At 46.0% G+C, this 19,864-nt stretch overlaps 1 protein-coding gene across 1 annotated transcript in view; it reads right to left on the bottom strand.

Annotated features, from left to right (window-relative positions):
- The window catches only part of DSCAM (DS cell adhesion molecule), a 740,578-nt gene that overhangs the window by 126,626 nt on the left and 594,088 nt on the right, over positions 1-19,864 (bottom strand). Inside the window, exons 13-15 of the mRNA XM_069471934.1 lie at positions 6,447-6,643; positions 5,272-5,368; positions 4,519-4,647 (exon numbers count right to left, since the gene is read on the bottom strand). Coding sequence (XP_069328035.1) covers positions 4,519-4,647; positions 5,272-5,368; positions 6,447-6,643 — 423 coding nt within the window. The remainder of the gene's footprint in view (positions 1-4,518; positions 4,648-5,271; positions 5,369-6,446; positions 6,644-19,864) is intronic.

The following is a 19,864-nucleotide window of genomic DNA, read 5'->3' as shown; positions in this document are numbered from 1 at the left end:
ACCTGCTGAGTCTCCTGTGCTTAGAAGACCTTCTGACAAGTTCTTGACTTGGTTACAGATGAGGAGGAGCAATGCAGAGAAAGAGTTTGATGCAATGCAAGAGAAGGGAGCTTCGGCCAAGAAGTATTGTAGCATCTCTGAGTTTGCAGGAAGTAAGACTGAGAGGGCTGTGTAGGTCAGACTTGCAGCCTGGTTTAGAAAAGAGTTACCAGGAGCATTCACTGGAAATGTGGGCAGGATTCCACACCATGCCCCAGGGGGACCAGTGGCATAAGACTGGGGTGGGAAGCTGAGAGTCCCACTCTTCCTCTGCAGTTCCAAATAATCCCTGTGAAGAAGGACTGGGGAGCTCACAGGAGCCAGTGTGGTTATACTGGGTGCTCACCAGGGAGCCCACCTTGGGGGCCAGACACCCCAAGGCTGGAGGATGGCAGGTCACCGAGGACAACTGTAAGAGGGTGGACGTGATATGAAGAAATGCTGTCAGAGGCTGAAGGCCAGAATGAGTGTGGGTCACTGAAAGTTCTGGAGACAGAATTACACAAAAGGTTTACAGATGAAGAGGTCACTTGAAGGACCAGGCCTACTGTGTTGGCTAATAGAAGGGAGGCACAGGGACCCAGGGAAACCTCTGTCTTCTTCTTCATGGAGGAGAATAATCCTCAGGGAGAGAAGGGCTGGAAGAGGGCACCCCGCTGTGGAAAAGCCTTTGTGCTTCCTGGCCTGGATGGTCACATTGCAGGATGCAGGGGAGCTAGCCAAGGTGCTGAAGCCCATTCACCGACCCGTGAGGCGCTGTGGGGAGGGGGAGATGCGGGAAGCCCAGCCGTGGGACAGGCAGGCTGTTCCACAGAAGGAAAGGAAGCGGATGCAGCAAACTGCAGACTGGTTATCTGGGGTCCCCAGGACAAGATGCTGAAAGGGGTTCTTTAAAGGGGCTCATGGGCCCATGTGGAGGACAAGCAGTAGTCACTAGTAGCCAACAATGTGACAACCAAAGCACCCCAAGGAATTGTGGGTGACAGGAAGAGAAGAACATTCTGTATGAGGTAGGCAACAGCTCCATGGTGCCTGCACCTGGTCCGGTGGTACCTGGGGATTGCCACTGAGCACGACCAGAGTGGGAGGGCCAGGGGACAAGTAAAGGGACTTGGGATGTTTCAAGTTTCCTGCAAACAATAAGCCCAGGAGAGTCATCTGTCTTCAAATCCTGGGCAAGGTATTATTTGGCCAAAGAGTTTAGGTGTGGGAAGAGTGCCACTGAATTCAGGAAGGCCTATTTTGGTACAGTAAATGTAAGAACTTGTAAGAGTTGCAGCTGGCCAAAGGCAGAGGTGTGCTTCCTCAGGGTTAGTGAGTCTCTATTTCTGGGATTGTTCAAGCATAGACTGAATGATCACTTGCAGAATTCTCTGTTAAGAATGTTAAGTACTTTAATATGTTGGTAATATATTGCTTTCTTAGGAAACTAACAAAAAGTAGGGGAAAGCATCTTTTGGGGATGATTTCACCATTGCCTAAAACAAGGGTTGAGGGTATAGTGTATGTGCCAGGCACTATGTGGGGTGCAGGGACATAGTGCAGGGCTTGTCAGACAGTCCCTGCTCTCAGGGGTCACTAGGGCCTGCAGGGGGACAACTGCCCAGTGTGTGTTTGTGGGGGGGTGGGCAGACGCTAGAAAGGCAGAGCACTGGGCCTGTCCCTGATTGAAGTAGAGCAGGAAGGATGGGAAAGGCATCCCTTAATCCTGACTGTACCCAGATTTATAGATAAAGAGCTTTCCTGCTTTGGTTATGTAGAGTCCAATTAATTTGTACATTTAAAGATGCTGTTGATGATAAAGATGATTCTTAGATTTCAATTGCATGTAAACTAAATGCAACAAATATTTATAGCACACTCTTCACATACAAGGCAATGTGATGGGAGCTGGACATCCAGGGGCATCCAAATCAGAGTCCCTGCCTTGGGGAGCTTGTGGAAGGCAGGGGACACCAAGGACTCTTACATGGTGCACAAGCAGTTCAACTAACATAGACAATTTTAGGCATTTTATTTTTCATGTATGTTTGAGCAATACTGCAAGCCACCACTTGTTAGACATTGTCTATGTACCAGACAATGAGTAAAGTGTTTTAAATGTATTCCCTTCTTACAGAGTATTCATCAATATCCATGGAGTGCCTGCCACATGTTAGGCATGGTGCCAGGTGATGGAGAAATGGGCTGGGCCAAAGTAGACCGACTAAGCACAGGGAACCCCAAGGAGCTTCCAGTCCAGTGGAAGTGAAATGCATTAATCAATATATTCATCAATAATCATGTGACACATATATGATGACATACAATGGCACCTGCCAGGAGCAAAAGGGAGATGAAGTCATGTGAGCACATAAGAGGTGGGATTGAAGGAGGGCACAACTGCGTGGTCCCAGGAAGGGGTCACCTTCCAGCCAGAGGCAGCAAGCGGCCTTTGAGGGATCCTCACCAGCCACAGTCCTCTGAGGTAGGTCACCCACTTCACAGATGAGACCAGAAGGTGGGAGGCAACCAGGCCAAGGCACAGGGCTGGTGAGACACAGCCTGCCGCTGACATAGCACGGGCTGGATCCCAACCCTGCTGAGCCTGGGACAGTCACCAGCATCTGGCTAGGACTGACCCTCCTGCAAGACAGTGGGGGCCCTGAGCTTCTCTGCTCTGGGAGGCCACCAGAGCACTCTGATCCCCAGAGCACTCCAGCACCAAGGGCTGGGGCTGCCTGAGCTCTCTTTGCCACTGGCATGTTCCAGACCAATTTCTGCTCGAATTGTGCCTGACTCACCTAGGAAGCCCTTTTTTTTTTTTTTTTATAGCAGGCATTTAAGTTTTTTTTAAATTTTTTTTTTAGCCCAAAGATTTATGCCTGACTTTTATTTTTTTAATTTATTTCAGAATATTACTGGGGTACAAATGATTTGTTTACATAAATTGCCTCTGTACCGTGCCCGTCCCCCAGATAGTGTGCACTGTATCCATTAGGTGTGATTTTACCCATCCCCTCCTTCCCCCACCTGCTTGATTTCCAATGAATGTTATTTCCATATGTGCACATAGCTGTTGCTCAATTAGTTACAATTTTCTACTCTTCAAGACCAGTATCTCAGAATTTTCAATTCTGTTTATTTAAAACAAAGGCAAGGTCACCCTCTTCTCCCCTGGCCTTTGGGAAGTGGTTTGTCCTGGTCCCTGTTTTGTTCAGCACTATCTCGGCCTTGCCCACCAGGGTCACTGAGCAGGCCCCTGAGCCCCAGACACTGGCCCTGCTGCATTTCCCTGCAACAGTGTGACTCAGGGCCCCATCGCCCCCTGAGAGTCTTTCCTTGGGCCTCGTGTATGCACCAGCTCATCTGGGGGCTCTACGTGCCACTCTGAGATGAATGACCTGAGATGTTCCGTCTTTTCTTACACGCATTTTTAACTCAGCAAGTCTCAGTCACTATTTCTCAAAACACTGTTCTCGATTTGATCCATCTTCGTTTTAGTCTCCAAATTCTGCTTTCCCGAATTCCTTAAGAGCCACCCCTCCCCCCCCGGGGTTCTTTGCAATCCCACTTGCACAGCCCTGGGCACGTTCCTGCTGAAACGTTCCCTCACTCTTCACCCGCTTTTCCTGCTGCCTCGAGCTGACTTTTCGCTACGGCTTCACCTAAAGGCTATTGAATGAGTCACAGTGTGTAATCTGAAATAACATAAGGTGCCAGGAAGTGGAAAATAAGGCCACTTTTGTGGCCTCTAAGAATCTTTATTAACCCTTCCCATGCTGCCAGTGCTCGAATTCCTCGTATCTTTTATGAGACACGGTAAAAACTCTGACTAGAGGCCACAGCGGTGGTTTTCCACGGGCTGATGGATCACACTGTTCGAAATGGCCCTGCCATTGTCCCTGGAAGGTCATCAAAGGGCACCCCTGCAGTGGCCCTGGCAGCGGGGAAGTTTTATTTATGGGCTCTCGGCCAAGTGCTCCCTGTGCAGCAGTCAGTGTTGCTGGCGGTCCCCGGGCATTTCTAGGAGGTGTCTGCAGAGTGAGTTCTCCTTTTTCTGCACAAACCACCACTACACAGCTCACCCAGCAGAGCCCAGGTGCAGCCAGGGCCGAGCACTCTGGGCACAGGACAGGGACCCATGCCCTAGAGCAGTCGTCCAGCGGGGGAAATGGGAAGTGAAGAAACGGGTGAGAAAAGGTCTCAGCGGGGGCCTGGCTCTGTCAGCAGCTGCCTGTGTGCCCACGGGTGGCAGCAAAGCCACAGAGGCCGGCAGGAAGCACGAGTGAGGTCTGGGCTGGCTCAGAAGCAAGGGGCAGAGCCGGGCTCCCTCTGAAGGAAGCTGGAAGCACCTCGTGCAGGGGGGGACCAGCTTGTTCAAAGAGCACCCTCCGAGCTTCCCTGAGGTGAGGTGTGTTCTTAGGAGTTAAATAAATTAAAAAGGAAAAAAAGGGCTTTTTGAAGTGAAAGTAAATCTGGAGAACATAAAGAACTTACCTGATTTATTTTTGCATTCAATGTCATAGCCGGTGATGGGGCTGTTTCCATCAAACCCCATGGTCCACCTGAGCGTGATTGTGCGTGCTTTGACATCTTTGATCTCAATTTCGGGAGGGTCGGGGGGCTCTGCGCCAGCAACAGAAAGACCCAGGGTTAGTTCAAACCGAGTTCAGAAGAGATAGCGCTGGTGGAAATGCAGAGCATGACTCAGACACAATTTTTCATCATTAGACAAGGACAGATGCTTTTTATCTGGGAAGATATGTTTCCTAATCCCATTTTAGGGAGGGGAATTTCCACTTTCCCGGGACGTGCAATTTCATAGCACTCATAGAACTGGGCCAAATCTAGGTGATACAAATGCCACTATTCTACTTTGGATCTCTAATTGAAAACACATTTTGGTCCCAAATGTTAACCTTCCCTTTTCATTCTGATTGTCTAGTATACAGATTCCTAAAATTGAACAAGAAAGTCCACCACGGTACTTCTGCACACCCAGCGTGACTGCCAGGAGCTCGTCATCTGACTTCATTCTTTAAGGGCTTTGTTCCCTGTTTGGGGGCTGCACTTTGACATAATCACAGGCACTGCATGATACTGCTTTAGTACTGGCTTCATTCACTTCAATTTTTTCTGAGAATTAGGAAGTGCTGGACGGCAAGCTGAGTCCACACAGGTGCCTGGGGCTGGGCTGCACTTCCGTCCCGGAACACCTGTGCATTTTCCCTTGTGCCATCTTCTCCCTACCTTGCACGGTGAGCTGAATTATTCCACGGTCCTCCCCGTAAGAATTGATAGCATGGCAGGAGAAGAAACCGGAATCTTCTCTCACAGTTGGCAAAATCTATGCGTAAAGCAGAAAGGAATTCATCTTATTCAGTAGCCAGAATGCCTTTTGGCTGTAATACTCTCTCCCCACTCTTCCTTCCCTTCTGCCATGCCCAGCATGCACACACACATAAACTCACAAACAGACAACACACCCACACACCGTTACCCACACCCACACTCACTCATTCACACACACGTGCACACACGTATCCCTCTGAGGGCGAATTATTTCAGCACAATGGTAAGTGTGCAGATGGATAGGCCCATGTGCATTGTCCACATCAGTTGCAGCTCCTTAGACTGGGTGTGTAATTTATGTGGGATGTCACAGTCTAACATATATTCCACATATACGCCTTTTTCATGGTATGCCCTTAGAGCATCTAAAGCAGCCATGCCTGCAGAAACAGTTCTGTAAACACTGCAATCAGGGCCTGGAGACAGCACCACCCTCAACAGAGCTCTGCCCAGAGGATTCCAGGATTAGACCCTCGGGAGAGAACCAATATAAATGTTTCAAATCAGATCCTTTTCTCTCCCATGTGTATGCTACAGCATCATCTCCCATCCCTGTAATAAAAGCATTGCTCAGTTAACTGCCAATAGTGTTAAAAAACATAGGAGAACACAATATTTTTTCCTAGCTTTTGTGATCCTGGATTAATGAAAGTTTTTTTTCTGTTGGATTTTTCGAAAGAAGCAAATTATTTTTATTATAATGTTGTTTGTCCCAAAGGCTGTGCCATTTTTCTTTTTGCAGGAAGTTAAAACATGTGCACAGCACAGGCTGTCATTCCTCCAGGATTAACTGCCATTAAGAAGCCCTATTTCTCACTTTTTTATATTATGGTTGGGTTTCCTGCTGTGTTCATAATAATTCTACTCTTAATAATACTTATGATGAAGCACTATTTTTGAAGGCTACTCAGTAATCTCACTGTATGGAAGGGGAGAGAAATGGTGATTCATGAATAAACTCCAAAAGATTATTTGCTACTTATCACCCGCAAGCACCCACTTGTGTGAAAGGACAGACATAGTCTTCCCATAACATTTCTAGAGTCCACTGTGCGGATCTGTCGCGCTCTTACCTGCAGAGTGGAAATCACCTCCTCTCCCACCTCCTTGGTGGACACAAGGTACCGGGCCATTTCGGGGTTGATGATGCGGTCCTCCTTCTCCCAGCGCACGATGATGGGCTTCTCGCCGTGGGCTGTGCAGCTCATCTCCTTCTTTTGGCCCTGAGTGGCCAGGGTGGTATTGGGGTAGGATGTTATCATCGCAGGGACTGAAAAACCAAAAGGGCCCAGCTTGTTCAGCAAAGCGGGGTTCTTGATCCTCCCCGGCATAACACTCAGGGGTGTTTCTTTGAAACAAAATTTATTCGAGAAACTGCTGAGCAAGAATCATGAACAAGATAAAGGGAAGGAGGCAGCAAAATGAAACTTGTCCAAAGGAGCCCTCGGCAGAAACTGCCGTGTGGTTTCATGTTCATGGGGATGCTGTTCTCTTCCCGTCCCTCTATGTCCCTTAGAACAGGAAAGTGATTTTACTGGCTGATGAGTCTAGAAATGAGACTTAACATTAAGAATTAGGCTCTTCCTTCTGTAATCATCTATATTTCTATCATTTTCAACACTGGCGATGAAACTTTCACTGCTAGTCAGTGTAGGTGGATCCCTTGTTGTTGCTAACTAATCCTTACAATTATTTCTCAACGTCCCCACCTCCCACAGTTGTTACAAACCTTGCCAACCTTTATCGGTTACTTGGGGACCTGAAACCTGTCCTTCTTCTATAACTTATAGCAAAGAATCTCACCCCCAATTTAACATAAACCTTTATTTGTGAAACTTCTCAAGTTCTCTTTCTCCACCTCAAAATTATTATGCATATTTCTGTTTTTGGAAATGGAGACGATCCCACCACAATTTCACAAACCACCTAGAAATTCTGAACAACATATAATGAATACCTTTTTAAATGCATACTAAGTTTATAAGAAATTGACAGAAAAACCGTGAGCCAAAACCAAAAGTGGATGTTGAGAAGGCAGAGGTAATATGATGCTGGTGCTTTGACTGTCTGAGAGGCAGGGAGTTAAAAGTGAGACCTCCAAAGCCAGGCTCCTCAAAGGGCTCTCTCTTGAGAGAAAGTATATAACTAAAACATAAAAATAAAAATCCACAGATAGCAAAGAGAGAAGCAAACTGCCTTGGCTTGTGTTATGAATGTAGAAGAAAAATCTCTCCCCTGAGAATCTGCAACTGGCCTGACTACACAGGCTTGGAGTCAAATTCATGCTAAAGAGCCCACATGGGGGTTGCCCTAGTTCAGCGATAGGTCTGAGGAACCTGACAAAAGCAAACACACTCTGGAAGAATGTGTCCCCTCTCCAGGCCCAGTGGCATTCACCAAGATAAAACTGCTAAGCATGAGCTCACAAACCAAAATTATAAAATGCAGGCAAAAGCAATCCACCACGACTGAGATTCAGCCTCCCAAGGACTTCGGGTGATGAAATTGTTAGACACAGACTGAAAAATAACTACCCATAAAATGTTCAAAGATATTTTTAAAACATGATAAAGGAAAAAAGTGTTATCAAAAAGCGCTAGGAAAATTTGAAAAATGACCAAAACAAATCCATATTTGTACCTGCTTTTTACCTCATTTCCCCAATCACAGGAAGAAAGGCCCACCCTCATTTCTGAGGTCACGCTCCCACCGTGCCCAGGGTTGTCTGCCCCAGAGGCCCTCCAGGGCTCCCTGGGCTCTTGACCACAGAAACATTGCGGGTTCCTCCAGGACTGGCACATACCATGTCACACCTTCCCCCATGGCTTCCCAGGGAGGTTTGAGACTATCACAAAAAGTCAAAGATCTACCAGTTCTATAGCCTGGACCCCCACCGAAGAACCTACACTTGGGGGTTTCTGCAGAATCAGCAGCCATGTGGCAGAGATGTGCCTCACAGCACTGACCTTCTAACAAGATGTGGAGCAGGCGAATTGGTGACCAAGGAAAAAGGTACTACAAGTCTTGCATTTGAAAGAGAGTTGCCCACAACCGTTGCAAGATTCCTCTTCCAGGATTTCTGAGAAGCAGCCGATATGGTTTGCATGTTCAGCCCTTCCAAACTCACATTGAAATTGGATCCCCAGTGCTAGATTGGGGCCTGGTGAGGTATCTGGGTCATGGAGGCAGATCCCTCATGAATGGCCTGGTGCCCTCCCTGCAGTAATGAGTGAGTTCTCGCTCTGTTGGTTCACTTGAGAGCTGGCTGTTTAAGAGAGTGGACACTCCTTCCTCTCACTCGCGCTCTCGCCATGTGACGAGCCTACTCCTTCTTCACCTTCTGCCTTGAGTGGAGCTCCCTGAAGCCCTGACCAGAAGCACATGCTGATGCCACACGTCTTATACAGTTTCAGAACCATGAGCCAAATAAATCTCTTTTCTTTATAAATCACCCAGTCCCAAGTGTTCCTTTACAGCAGGGCAAGTGGACTAACACGTCACAACTGCCTCTACCAGCCCCAGCTTTTGGTTCTGATTCCTTCTGTCCCCAGCCTATAAAGAAAAGTGTTTATTTTTATTAACAGCTTTATTGAGGTATAATACACATATGATAAAATCCACCTGTTGTAAGCGCACAATTCCCCTGTACACTGAAAACTGCATTAGCTTCCCAGGATGGCTGTAGCCAATCACGAGAAGCCGGGTGGCTTATGAGAACAGAAGCTTCTTCTCTCATAGTTTTGGAGGCCAGAAGTCCAACATCAGGTGTCGGCAGAGCCACGTTCCCTTTGCAGGTGCTAAAAGAGGACCAGCTATTGTCTCTTCCAGCTGCTGGCGGCTCCAGACACTCCTTGTCTTGCAGCAGCACAACTTCAACCTCTGCTTTTGTCTGCACCTGGAGCTCTTTCCTGAGGCTTCTCTGTCTTCACGTGGACTTCTCACATGGACACCAGTCACTGGATTTAGAACCTGCACTAACGCAGTGTGACACCATCTTAACTAATCATATTTGCAAAGACCCTATTTGTTTTCACAGAAAGCTGTATTCCAAGGTTTTAGGAGATATACTATTCAACCCAAACTAAGTATATTTACATTACCCAATACATATAAATTCATACATACTAATATAACCTGAATACAAGATGCAGAGGTGTATAATCACCACATCAAATCTTAAAGCATTTACATTACCCCAAATGATTCCTCCTGCCCATTTACAGTCCCTTCCCTTTCCCATCTTAAGTTCTAGGCAATTGCTGATCTATTTTCCTTACCTATATCACCTTTTCTGGGCATTCTGTATAAATGGCATCCTATGGCAGGTGTTTTTTTGTGTCAAGCTTTCTGTATTTTTTCCACTAAGCCTGATGTTTCCAAGGTTCATCCATATCGTACTGTGTATCAGTATTTTGTTCCTTTTATTGCTGAATAATATTCCATTGCATGGATATGTAACATTTTGTTTATCCACTCATCCACTGATGCACATTTGATGTGTTTTCACTTTTGGGCTATTATGAATGATTCTGCTAAAAACATTTGTGTACAAATTGTTGTGTTGACATATGTTTTCATTTTTCCAGGGTAGATTCCTAAAAGTGGAACTACTGAGTCATATGGCAATTCTGTGTATAACATCTTGAGAAACTGCCACACTTTTACCAAGTGGCAGCACCATTTTTCATTTCCTAGGTAAGAGACTGAGGAGAGGAGAAGAAGTGAGAGGAGGAGAGAAATTAAGTGAGAATCTTAACTTTGTCAAGATCCAGAGTTTGTGTTGAGGGAACGAGAATGTTCCCCTTCAACCATGTGATGGGGGGAGTCAAACAGTAGCTATTGGGTCACCTGCAAAAGTGAGCTGGCATCTTCCTTTCCAGCTGGACGCGTACTGGCTGCAGAGACCCCAGAGTCACATGGTGCTGCCACCACAGAGGAGCTGGGGATGGTGGCTCCTCTACTGGGACCCCTTCTGTTTGGGCTCACATTCACAAATCAGATTTTTTTTCTCATAAGGGCCGAGAGCTAACTCATGATAACTAGAGATCTCAAAGCCAATAAAAGTGACCTAAATCGGAAAGCTGTAAATAAATCTACAGTAGGCACAAAAAGAAGAAAATATTTATTTCTCAGTCTTCTTCTCAAAGCAGAAACCACGAATCCCACATAGAATTTAGCTTTGAAAGGTGATCCCCGTTCTTTCCTGATTCCTGATGAGACACCCATGTGCTTAAAACAAAAGATGGAGACTCCGGTCGCAGAACCGTGTTCTGGAAATCAATGCATGCTTCATGCCCCCGGTCTCATGGGTGTCTAAAGGCTGTGGCCGGATTTCTCACTGTGCAGTATTTGTGAAAAGGAAAAAGAAATCCATAAAATGGTAGGGCATGAAATAAACACAAATTTCCTAGGAGGACTCGCAAGTGTGAGCATTTCCCAAGTCCAGTGAGCGTGAGCCGATTCTGAAATAAGGGTCTCTGCCCTACCTTAGGAGCTCCTGGCAGGGAGCAATGCATTGTGAAGGCTGGGGTTCCCCTGGAATGTAATTTCCTGGTAATTTAAAACAACAAACTAGAAGAACTGCTGTCTAAAAACTGCAGTGTTCCTTTGAGGACTTATTTGTTTTCTCCTCTTTTCTTTCTTTTTAAATTTTTTTTTTAATTACAAGCTTTATTGTATTCTACATGGGAGGAATAATCTTGACTAAATCATAGACCTCTGGTTTGTTTATAATTTGCCCACCTTCCTGTGCAATAAATGTTCCTCATTTTTCCTCCCATTCTCCCTTGAAAGAGAGCCCCACCAAAATGGGTAGTTTAGTTCTGGTTAATAAATTCAGCATTTAGGTAGAAATGCTCTGACCAGCCCATGTTCTCCTATCCTGCTAGCCTATTTTCAGACCATTTCTTAAAACAATGGTCAAAAGGACCGTGAAAAATGAATCATTATCACGGCTTCTTTGCAATGCTAATGTTTGAAGTCACGACCTTTTCACATGTCACAGTCATGGGTGCTGAGAAGTGACAACATGTCAGTGTAGCAGCCCATTCTGCAAGCGTTTCTGAAGCATTACGGATGGACGGGGTAATGGAACAAGGATTGGTACCAGCGACAGGCTGTGGGCAAATCTTGCAAGCATGGCCAAGGGGCTTTGTCCAAAGAAGGTGTGCTGTGTGCTTCTCCCACAAAATTACCCATTAAGGAAGGTACTGCTTTATAGCATGATATATCCGTTTATAAATTTCCTTCATAAACTATGATATTACCTGATAGCACCTTTTCTGCTGAGCAAACCTGCATTCTTATGACACAAGGAAGCAGCGTCTGAGCTACTTTCTCGCAGCATAAAGATGCGGTGGTGTAGTGTAGCTGCTGCCCCCGGCCAGGGAGAGCTGACCGTGCACATCTCTGCCCAGCTGTGCAGCGCAGGGATGCTGCCTGCTTAGCCTGAAATTGGCAACAGTGGGAGTATTTACACCACTGAAATTGGCAAAGGCTATAAATCAGGGCTTTCTCCATAGCTAATTGTTAAACACTTACCAGAACACAAAGAGTGTTTCACTGTATTAATAATTTGAAAGTATGTTCCCATCATACCAGAGACTGAAAAGTTGGAGATTTTAACTTAAGAACGATAATTAACTTATTCATAAAACAACCCCAAAATATGAACAGTATATTACCATGGTTTTCACAAGTAATTCAATACATTGATATATCCATTGATTTTTGTCACACAAGGATACAGAAAGAATGGAAATTTATATTAATAAATCACTGATATTAAAGATTAGCTCCAATTTTTACTCTCAAGTCTTTAAATGACACTACCAATAATACAAAATTAATCCTAACGTATTTTTAGTATTTTTTAGTTCTTTTGTTCTGTCTCAGTGCTGCTGAAAATACCATTGGAAAGTACCAGCAGCCTGGATAACTCCTAACTAGATGAGATTCCTGTCATGATCATCTGGTTCAATCCCTTCATTTTACAGGGAAGAAAAGAGAAAACCAGAGAAGAACAGGTGTCCAAGGCCCAAATGCAAGAGTCAACCAGGATCTGACTTTATGGGTCGTGTCATCATCATCACGGACCCTGACACAGAGGGGACCAGCTACCCCAGGCTGCCCAGGACATCCTGTGCTTTAGCCTGGAGAGCCTGTGTCCTGGGGGGTCGCTCAGTCCCTCCACTCATTCAGAGCAGAGGTGGCAGAGGGGGCATGAGGCCAAGGATGAGGCAACACAAAGCTGGCGCAACACCCAAGATGGGAAACTGAGGCAGGAGATACTGGGGTTCCCAGGCGAGAGGTCAAGGGAGGGAGATGGTCTGAGACATGAACGTGTTTCTGAAGCTACTTCTTCAGCTACCTTTTCTTTTTACACCGCCCCCCCCAAGATTTCATTATGAATGTGTTTCATTCATACACAAAGCTGCACAGCCACATGTCCACGGCCTGGATTCCACAATTAACATTTTTCTGCACAGATTTGACTCAAAGTTTATTTTCACTGTTGTCAGTAAATCAAAATGTACTGAAAACATCATTTTCATTCTTCTACTTTAAAATGATCTTAAGTAAAAACATGAATCAGCAAGAGAGCGTCTCAAAGATCAGGCTTCGAGCAGCCCTGACTCTGCAGCTCAGGGTGGAGAATCCGGAGCTCACGTCCCAGGAACAGAACTGCCGCACCCTGGACTGCAGATGTGATGTGGGGTTGGCAGCCTTTGGGTTACTGCAGTGCCACTCACACGCGTCACATCAGAGGAGGCGGCGAGAAAGGAGCCTGGCCCCACCTCACGCCACCGTGAGTGGGCAGGACCCTCGCTACCCTGGGCCTCCGTTCTCTGACCTGGCTTGCGGGACAGCCCAGTGGGATCAGGCGCTCCTAACCTGGGCGCATCTCAGAGTCGCTGAGGGGTGATTAAAGTAGACCAGTGCCCCGCCCCACCACAGACTAACCGAGTCAGAGGTTCCAGGGGTGAGGCTTTTGCATGGATTAATTTAAAGCCTCCCAAATGATACTAATATACATCCTGGACTGAAATAGCCCCAACCCAACCGGATGATCTCCAAGGCCTTTTCCAGTGCTAATTGTCTTTTTTTCTTTTCCCCCTTTTATTTCTTTCCTTCTGTCTTTCCCTCCTTTTTTCCTTCCTTTTTCTCTTCTTCCCTCTCTTTCTTCTTCTCTTTCGTATTCTATTTTTCTTTCCTTCTCCCTTTTCTCTTTTTTTCGCAATGTCGTAACAGCAACAGCTGCCTTTTATGCATGCTGGCTGTGTACGAGGGAACAGTCCATGTACTGTGCGAGTATCTAATCCACACACAGAACGACGGGATCAAAACACAGCCATAGAAACGACCCAAGACACGTAAGTGCCACTTTGAGTAGATTCTAAATTATGCTATAAATATAAGTGAGAGATGTAGAAATATCACTTCCGGCAGATTCACTGAATTTACATTTATAGTAAAAGATATCTCTACAGACAGTCAATGAGAAACCAGACAACAAACACCCGTTTGAAGGGGCAAAAATACAGATTAGAATGTAAGAGAATTTGGGGATTAATTTCATACCTGACATCTCCCCTTTCACCTGTATTTCTAAGTAAGGAAACAGAGAACTGAAGGGTTAAAGACTGGAAAAGACTAAACCTATCCCCTTTGTGTCTCTCCTATCCCTAATCCAAAGCTCTATTTTATCTAGAAAGGTTTTTGAAGCAAAAACACCATAAAAATAACCCAGCGAAGTTGTCTTCATTAACCCCTGAGGCAATGAGTCTCTCCCTTCCCTTCCCTTCCCTTCCCTTCCTTTCCCTCCTTCCCTCCTCCAGGGTCTGGAAAGCTAAACCAGTCAAAGTCCACACTACAGTAAGTAAATAATGCATCTGTCCTTCTATCTCCCTCCGAGTTTCGTATCACTTTCCCATGTATGATCTCACAGCAACATACGTGTTCTCAGTAAGGAAGCGAATTCTTAATCCTATTTACCTATAATAAAACAGGATGCGGAGAGTGAATAATTAGCCTAAAGCCATGCACTTAGTAAACGGATGATCTAGGAGGAGAGCCCAGATCTGACTCCATGTGCAAAACCTCTTTGCCTGATTGCAGTGAAGGAGGCCGGGGCTGGGCCACAGGACCCCGGGCATCTGACCGCACGGGTGCCCAGCAGCCTAACTCTGTCCTCGAGGCCGGAGCATCCTTGGAAGCCCCTTGATCTAGGGCTGAGTCCCTTTAGAGGAGACCCCCGTTGTTTCCTCAGCTGCAGGGAGGATCCCAGTCCTCCTGCAGGCTGACTGCATACCTGTGGAGTGCTGCAGCAAGACCAGCTCCATAATTGGCAGGACCCAGAGCAAAACCAAAGTGTGCAGCCCAGTGTTCAGAAAGCAGGAAAAAAGGTGCAATTAAAGTTCTATAATATAAAGCTTTTCTCTTTCTTCTGTGGTCTCTCTCTCTCTCTCTTTCTCCCTCCCTGTGTCATGATGGTTTTTATTTTCCTATTTAACGTCTCTCTCCCTCCAGCATGGGGATACTGGCTGGGCAAGTGTCTATTCTCCTAGGCACCCAGACACGGCCCTGAGATTTGGCACACTCACGGGCCCCGCCAGCTGCCGGCATCTCCCCCCACCAGACTGACTTGCCACATCTTGGCCGAGGTGGGGACGTCGAGTCAGACTTCTCCCGGTTAGATGGGTGACCCCAGTCACCCGGAGGCCCACCCTGCAAAGCCATCCTCTGCAAGTCTGGGTGCTGCTGCCCACCGCAGGGAGGCTGCCCCACCCAGGAATATCACCGGGCCGTCCCTGTGCCTGGTTTTCCCCTCACACTCACCCGGATCCCCAAGGGGATGCAGGGAAGAGGAGGCCTGGGGCCCAGGGTGGGAGAGTGGACAGCTGAGCGTGTGTCCTGGGGCGGTGGTGGGAGGGGGGAGGCTGGCTGTGGAGCTTCAGCTCCACCCACTGTCCCACCGGAATTCACTTGCAAAACACAATTTCAGAAAAAAAAGTATTAAGAATTTCACCATGGCGGCCACAGAACATCAAGTGCCAGTGGAGGACCCTGTGGGACGGCAGTGGTCTCATCCCCAGGACACTGTCCCTGGGGTACCCCCCTAGGTAGCACTGCTGTCCCTAAGAGAGAAGCAGCCTGTTTGCCCTGAGCTGGGAGGAGCAGAGTCTTGGGGAAGACTCAGACGTGACCAACCACACGGGACGGTGAAGTGGGGAGCCCGCTGCTTCTTCCTCTGGTCAAGGCCATGCGCGCAGGGCAGACCTCAGTGCGGGAAGTGCTGCTCCCTGTTCAGTCCGCACCATCCCCAGCCATGCAGCCCTGGCAGGCAGCCGCATCTTCCACCTCCCTTGAGGTTCCTGTTCCTCACACCCCCGGCAGCCGGCAGGAAACCACAGCAGTGTTTTCCCCATCACAGCAAACGCTTTTCTCCCAGAGCACTTCTTTTCCTTTTTCTTCTTCTTCTTTTTATTTCTTCTTCTTTCTTCTTTTTTTTTTTCCCTTCTCCTTCTCCTTCTTCTTCCTCCTCCTCCTTTTCCTCTTCTTCTTCTTTTGGTAAGATATACATAGCATAAAATTTGCCACTTTATTACTTTGAGTGTCACTAAGTACATTGACATCACTGTACAGCCTTCATCACAACTTACTCCCCAAACTGAAACTTGGCACCCCTTAAACAGCAACTCCCACTCCTCCCTTCTCCCAGCCCCGGGCCTGTGGAAGCCCCCCTTCTACTTCCTGTCTCTGCAAATGTGACTGCTCTAGGGACCTCATGTAAGTGAAATTGTACAGGATTTGTCCTTTTGTGACCAGCTCGTTTCATTGAGCATAATGCCAAGGTTCATCCCTGTTGTAGCGTGTGCCAGAATGTCCTTATTTTTCAAGCCTGGATAACGTTCTAAGATATGTATATGCCACACTTTCTTTATCCATTCACCTGTCGGTGGACACTGGGGTTGCTTCCACTTTTTGGTTATTGTGAAAAATGATGCTAGGACCACTGGTGTGCAACATATTGTTCTTTAAAAATACGTAGAACTTTGCTAGAGAAAGTGGACGGCAGTGCTTTGCCTGTTCCTTCTCAGGTGTTTCCAAGGCCAAGCAGCAGTTTCCCTGTTTGTGGTCTCTGCCTCTCATTTTCATCTCTGTTTCCTCATCTGTAAGATCAGTGGGACCTGCAGCCTCCCAAGGCCGTAATGAGGATTAATGAGATTATGTTAGCGAAGCCACTGAGGGTGGCAGAAGAAAGGCCCCACAGAAACACAAAGTGCTATTACCACTGCTGCTGAATCAAAAATTCCTCCTGTCCAAACACTTATTGTTCATAAAAGTTTCAGCAAGTGAGGCTGCCTACTGGGCAACTCTAATCCCTATAAAGAAAATGATTTCTCCAGCCAGGAATTAATAAATTCTTAGCACATACTAAAATATCTCCTTGGCTGGGTTATTATGCTTACATAATGAAGTTGCTTTGATTATAACCATTAATCAAATCCATGTTTCCAAGCTAGAGTGGGATATATTTGATGTTAAGCTTTAACGAGAATGACAACACCTCCACTTCCTGGCAGCTTTGCCAGGGCCTCGTGACATGATTAAATGTGTCAGGGGAAAGACTGAGGACATTTAAGGTTCATATTATATTCACTCTGAAGTTGTTTCAAGTGACATACTGGAAGAAAGTTGATTTATTTTGCAAGACAAGTATGAATATTAACCAAAAGATATTAAAAACAGTATTTTCCTCCAATTCACAGGGAGACAGGCAGATCATTTCTTCCTATTTTTTTCCTGTCTTGTCATGTACACAGATGCTGTATTTCACCCAATAAGAAAACTTCCTAGCAATTATGTAGAAAAAAAAGAAAACAGGGGCTGGGCGCAGTGGCTCACACCTGTAATATTAGCACTCTGGGAGGCCGAGGCAGGAGGATCGCTTGAGCTCAGGAATTCGAGACCAGCCTGAGCAAGAGTGAGACTCTGTCTCTGCTAAAAATAGAAAAATTAGCTGGGCATGGTGGTGCGCACCTGTAGTGCCAGCTACTTGAGAAGCTGAGGCAGGAGGATCACTTGAGCCCCGGAGTTTGAGGTTGCTGTGAGCTAGGCTGACACCACTGCACTCTAGCCCAGGCAACAGAGTAAGACTACATCTCAAAAAAAAAAAAAATCAAAAAAGAAAATCGGAAATAGACTTTGATTTCCTGCCAACAACAATGGTAAAAACTAAATGAAACATTGCAAGAAAATAGACTATATCATCATGAAAAATTGGGTGAGGTTCAAGATATTAATTAGAAAAAATAAATTATGAGCTATGTGTTAGCCAGTCCCCAAGATGACCCTGGCAAGCCTGACTTCTGGAATGCGAACCCTTTATAGTCCCCTCCCACATTTTACCGATTATCTGCGTGACCTATAGACTATGGAGGAAGTGGTTGTACGTCACTGTCACTCTGATAGTACATTATAAAAAGACTGCAGCTTCTATCTTGGGTGCACCAATGCTCTCTCTCTCTCTGATGATCCATTATTCCAGGGAAGACTGTCACGATGTCACCAGGATACCCAGGTGGCCAATGGAGAGGACCTTAAGAAAGACAAGTGTCAGGCCTGCCCACAACCCTGTGCGGGAGCTTGGGAGTGAATTCCTCCCTCTCTCGCCCCAGGCACCTTCCCCCTTACAAAGTATTCAGATACAGCTCTGAGAAGGCAAGCAGTTTCCATGGAAACAGAACCTGCAGTTTCCAAGTGGCTTGGGGATATACACACAGAGTAGCTAGGTCCGAAGCCATGTTCTAACTTTTGAGCAGGTGTCTTACATACAGCTGTTTTTCATGGAGAAACAAAACAGAGAGGGGATACACCATCATCCCCATTAACACTTAATGGGGTGGTGACTTACATCACACTTTGTTTATATCATCAGCTGCCACAGTACGTTGCCTGTGGCTCCTTGGAAACTGTGCTTGTGTTCCCCCCTCCTTGGGGTATCCCAGGGGCTTCCTCCACCTGAATATTCTTGTCCAAGATGGGCCCAATGCCCAGGACTTTGATCTTGCCTTTCACCCTGTCAGCCCCACCGTATTTTTAATTTCTGAAGTTTCACCTTTCCCTTGAAGCCACTCTGAACACATAGTCTCCATCTGCGCAATATTCATTTCCCACCGTGCCCTCTTCATTCAGCCATTGATGATATGTTCCCATTGGCTTGTATGTGACGCCTATGTGTTTTTTATTTGGTTATCTGGATTTGTATCATTTTTTTTCTGCATGGATTAGTCATTTGATTAGGCCAGTATCAAGGACATTAAATGCCCCTTTAAGAACACCTGGAGTAATACTGGTGATGGTAGTTATAGCCAACATGTTTTAGGCCCTATGTACTGTATTAGCTTTTAATCTTTACAGCAACCCTAAGTGGTAGATACTAGCATTACCCTGATTTTATCAGTGCAGAAACTGAAGCACAGAGAGGCTGAATGACTCGTTTAAGGTGATATCGGTGGTAAATGGTGGAGCCAGAATTTTAGCCAATGCAGCCCACACTTTTTCCGCCTGTGTGTGAATTCACAAACAGTATAGTATCTATAGCCTCGCCTATTTTTAATTGTATATAAAATGTCATCAAACTCTCTCCATTCTTTTATATCTTGCTTCTCTCATTCTGTTATTTTTGAATGATATCTACAACATACATATATTGCCTGCCATTTTTTAATTGCTGAATAATATTTCTTTGTATGAATATTCCATGGTTTACTTATTTGGAAGGCTTCAGATGTCCACCATTGAAAATGACACAACTAAGAACATTTTGGCACATGAACCCTGGTCACAAATGCATGGAATCTCTAGAATACACCCAGAGGAGTGAAATTTCCAGCTATGGTATACGTATATCTTTAAATGTATGAGACTATGCCAAACGGCTTTCACAAATGGTTACACACATTTATAGTCTTACCGGCAGTGTTTGTTACTAATTTGTTTAGAGTAGTTATTCTTCAAAAGTGGTCCCTGAGCCAGCAGTGTAGGCATCACCTGGGAACTTGCTAGAAATGCAAATTCTGGGGCCCTACAAGCTGCTTGAAGAAGGCCACCCCCCCCCCCAGCGAGTTCTGGTACGTGCTAAAGGTCCAGAACACTGCTGTAGACCTGTTCATTGTGCCATCCCCCCACCCCACCCATCGCCCAGAGCCTTAGTCTCTAGTGTCTTGTGTGGGTTTTGTGAAATAGCTCAGGACTTAGAATCAGAGCTGACTCTGAGCTTTTTCATTCTGCAAATTTCATAACCTATAAAATTTGGCTGGTATTTATGCTCTGACTCTGATTCCTCATCTGTCAAATGGGTACAGTGGCGATGTCTACTTTAATACAAAGAAGCTAAAAAATCAAATACATGAAAAGTCCTTATGGACTATGAACTATTTGTAATGCTAGTTATTTTTTTCTCTAGCAAATATTTGCATCCATGACT

The sequence above is a fragment of the Eulemur rufifrons genome, chromosome 7 (assembly GCF_041146395.1).
Source record: "Eulemur rufifrons isolate Redbay chromosome 7, OSU_ERuf_1, whole genome shotgun sequence".
Classification (NCBI taxonomy): Eukaryota; Metazoa; Chordata; class Mammalia; order Primates; family Lemuridae; genus Eulemur; species Eulemur rufifrons.
The sequence above is the reverse complement of the archived record's forward strand: the minus strand, read 5'-3'. Positions and strand labels throughout refer to the sequence as shown.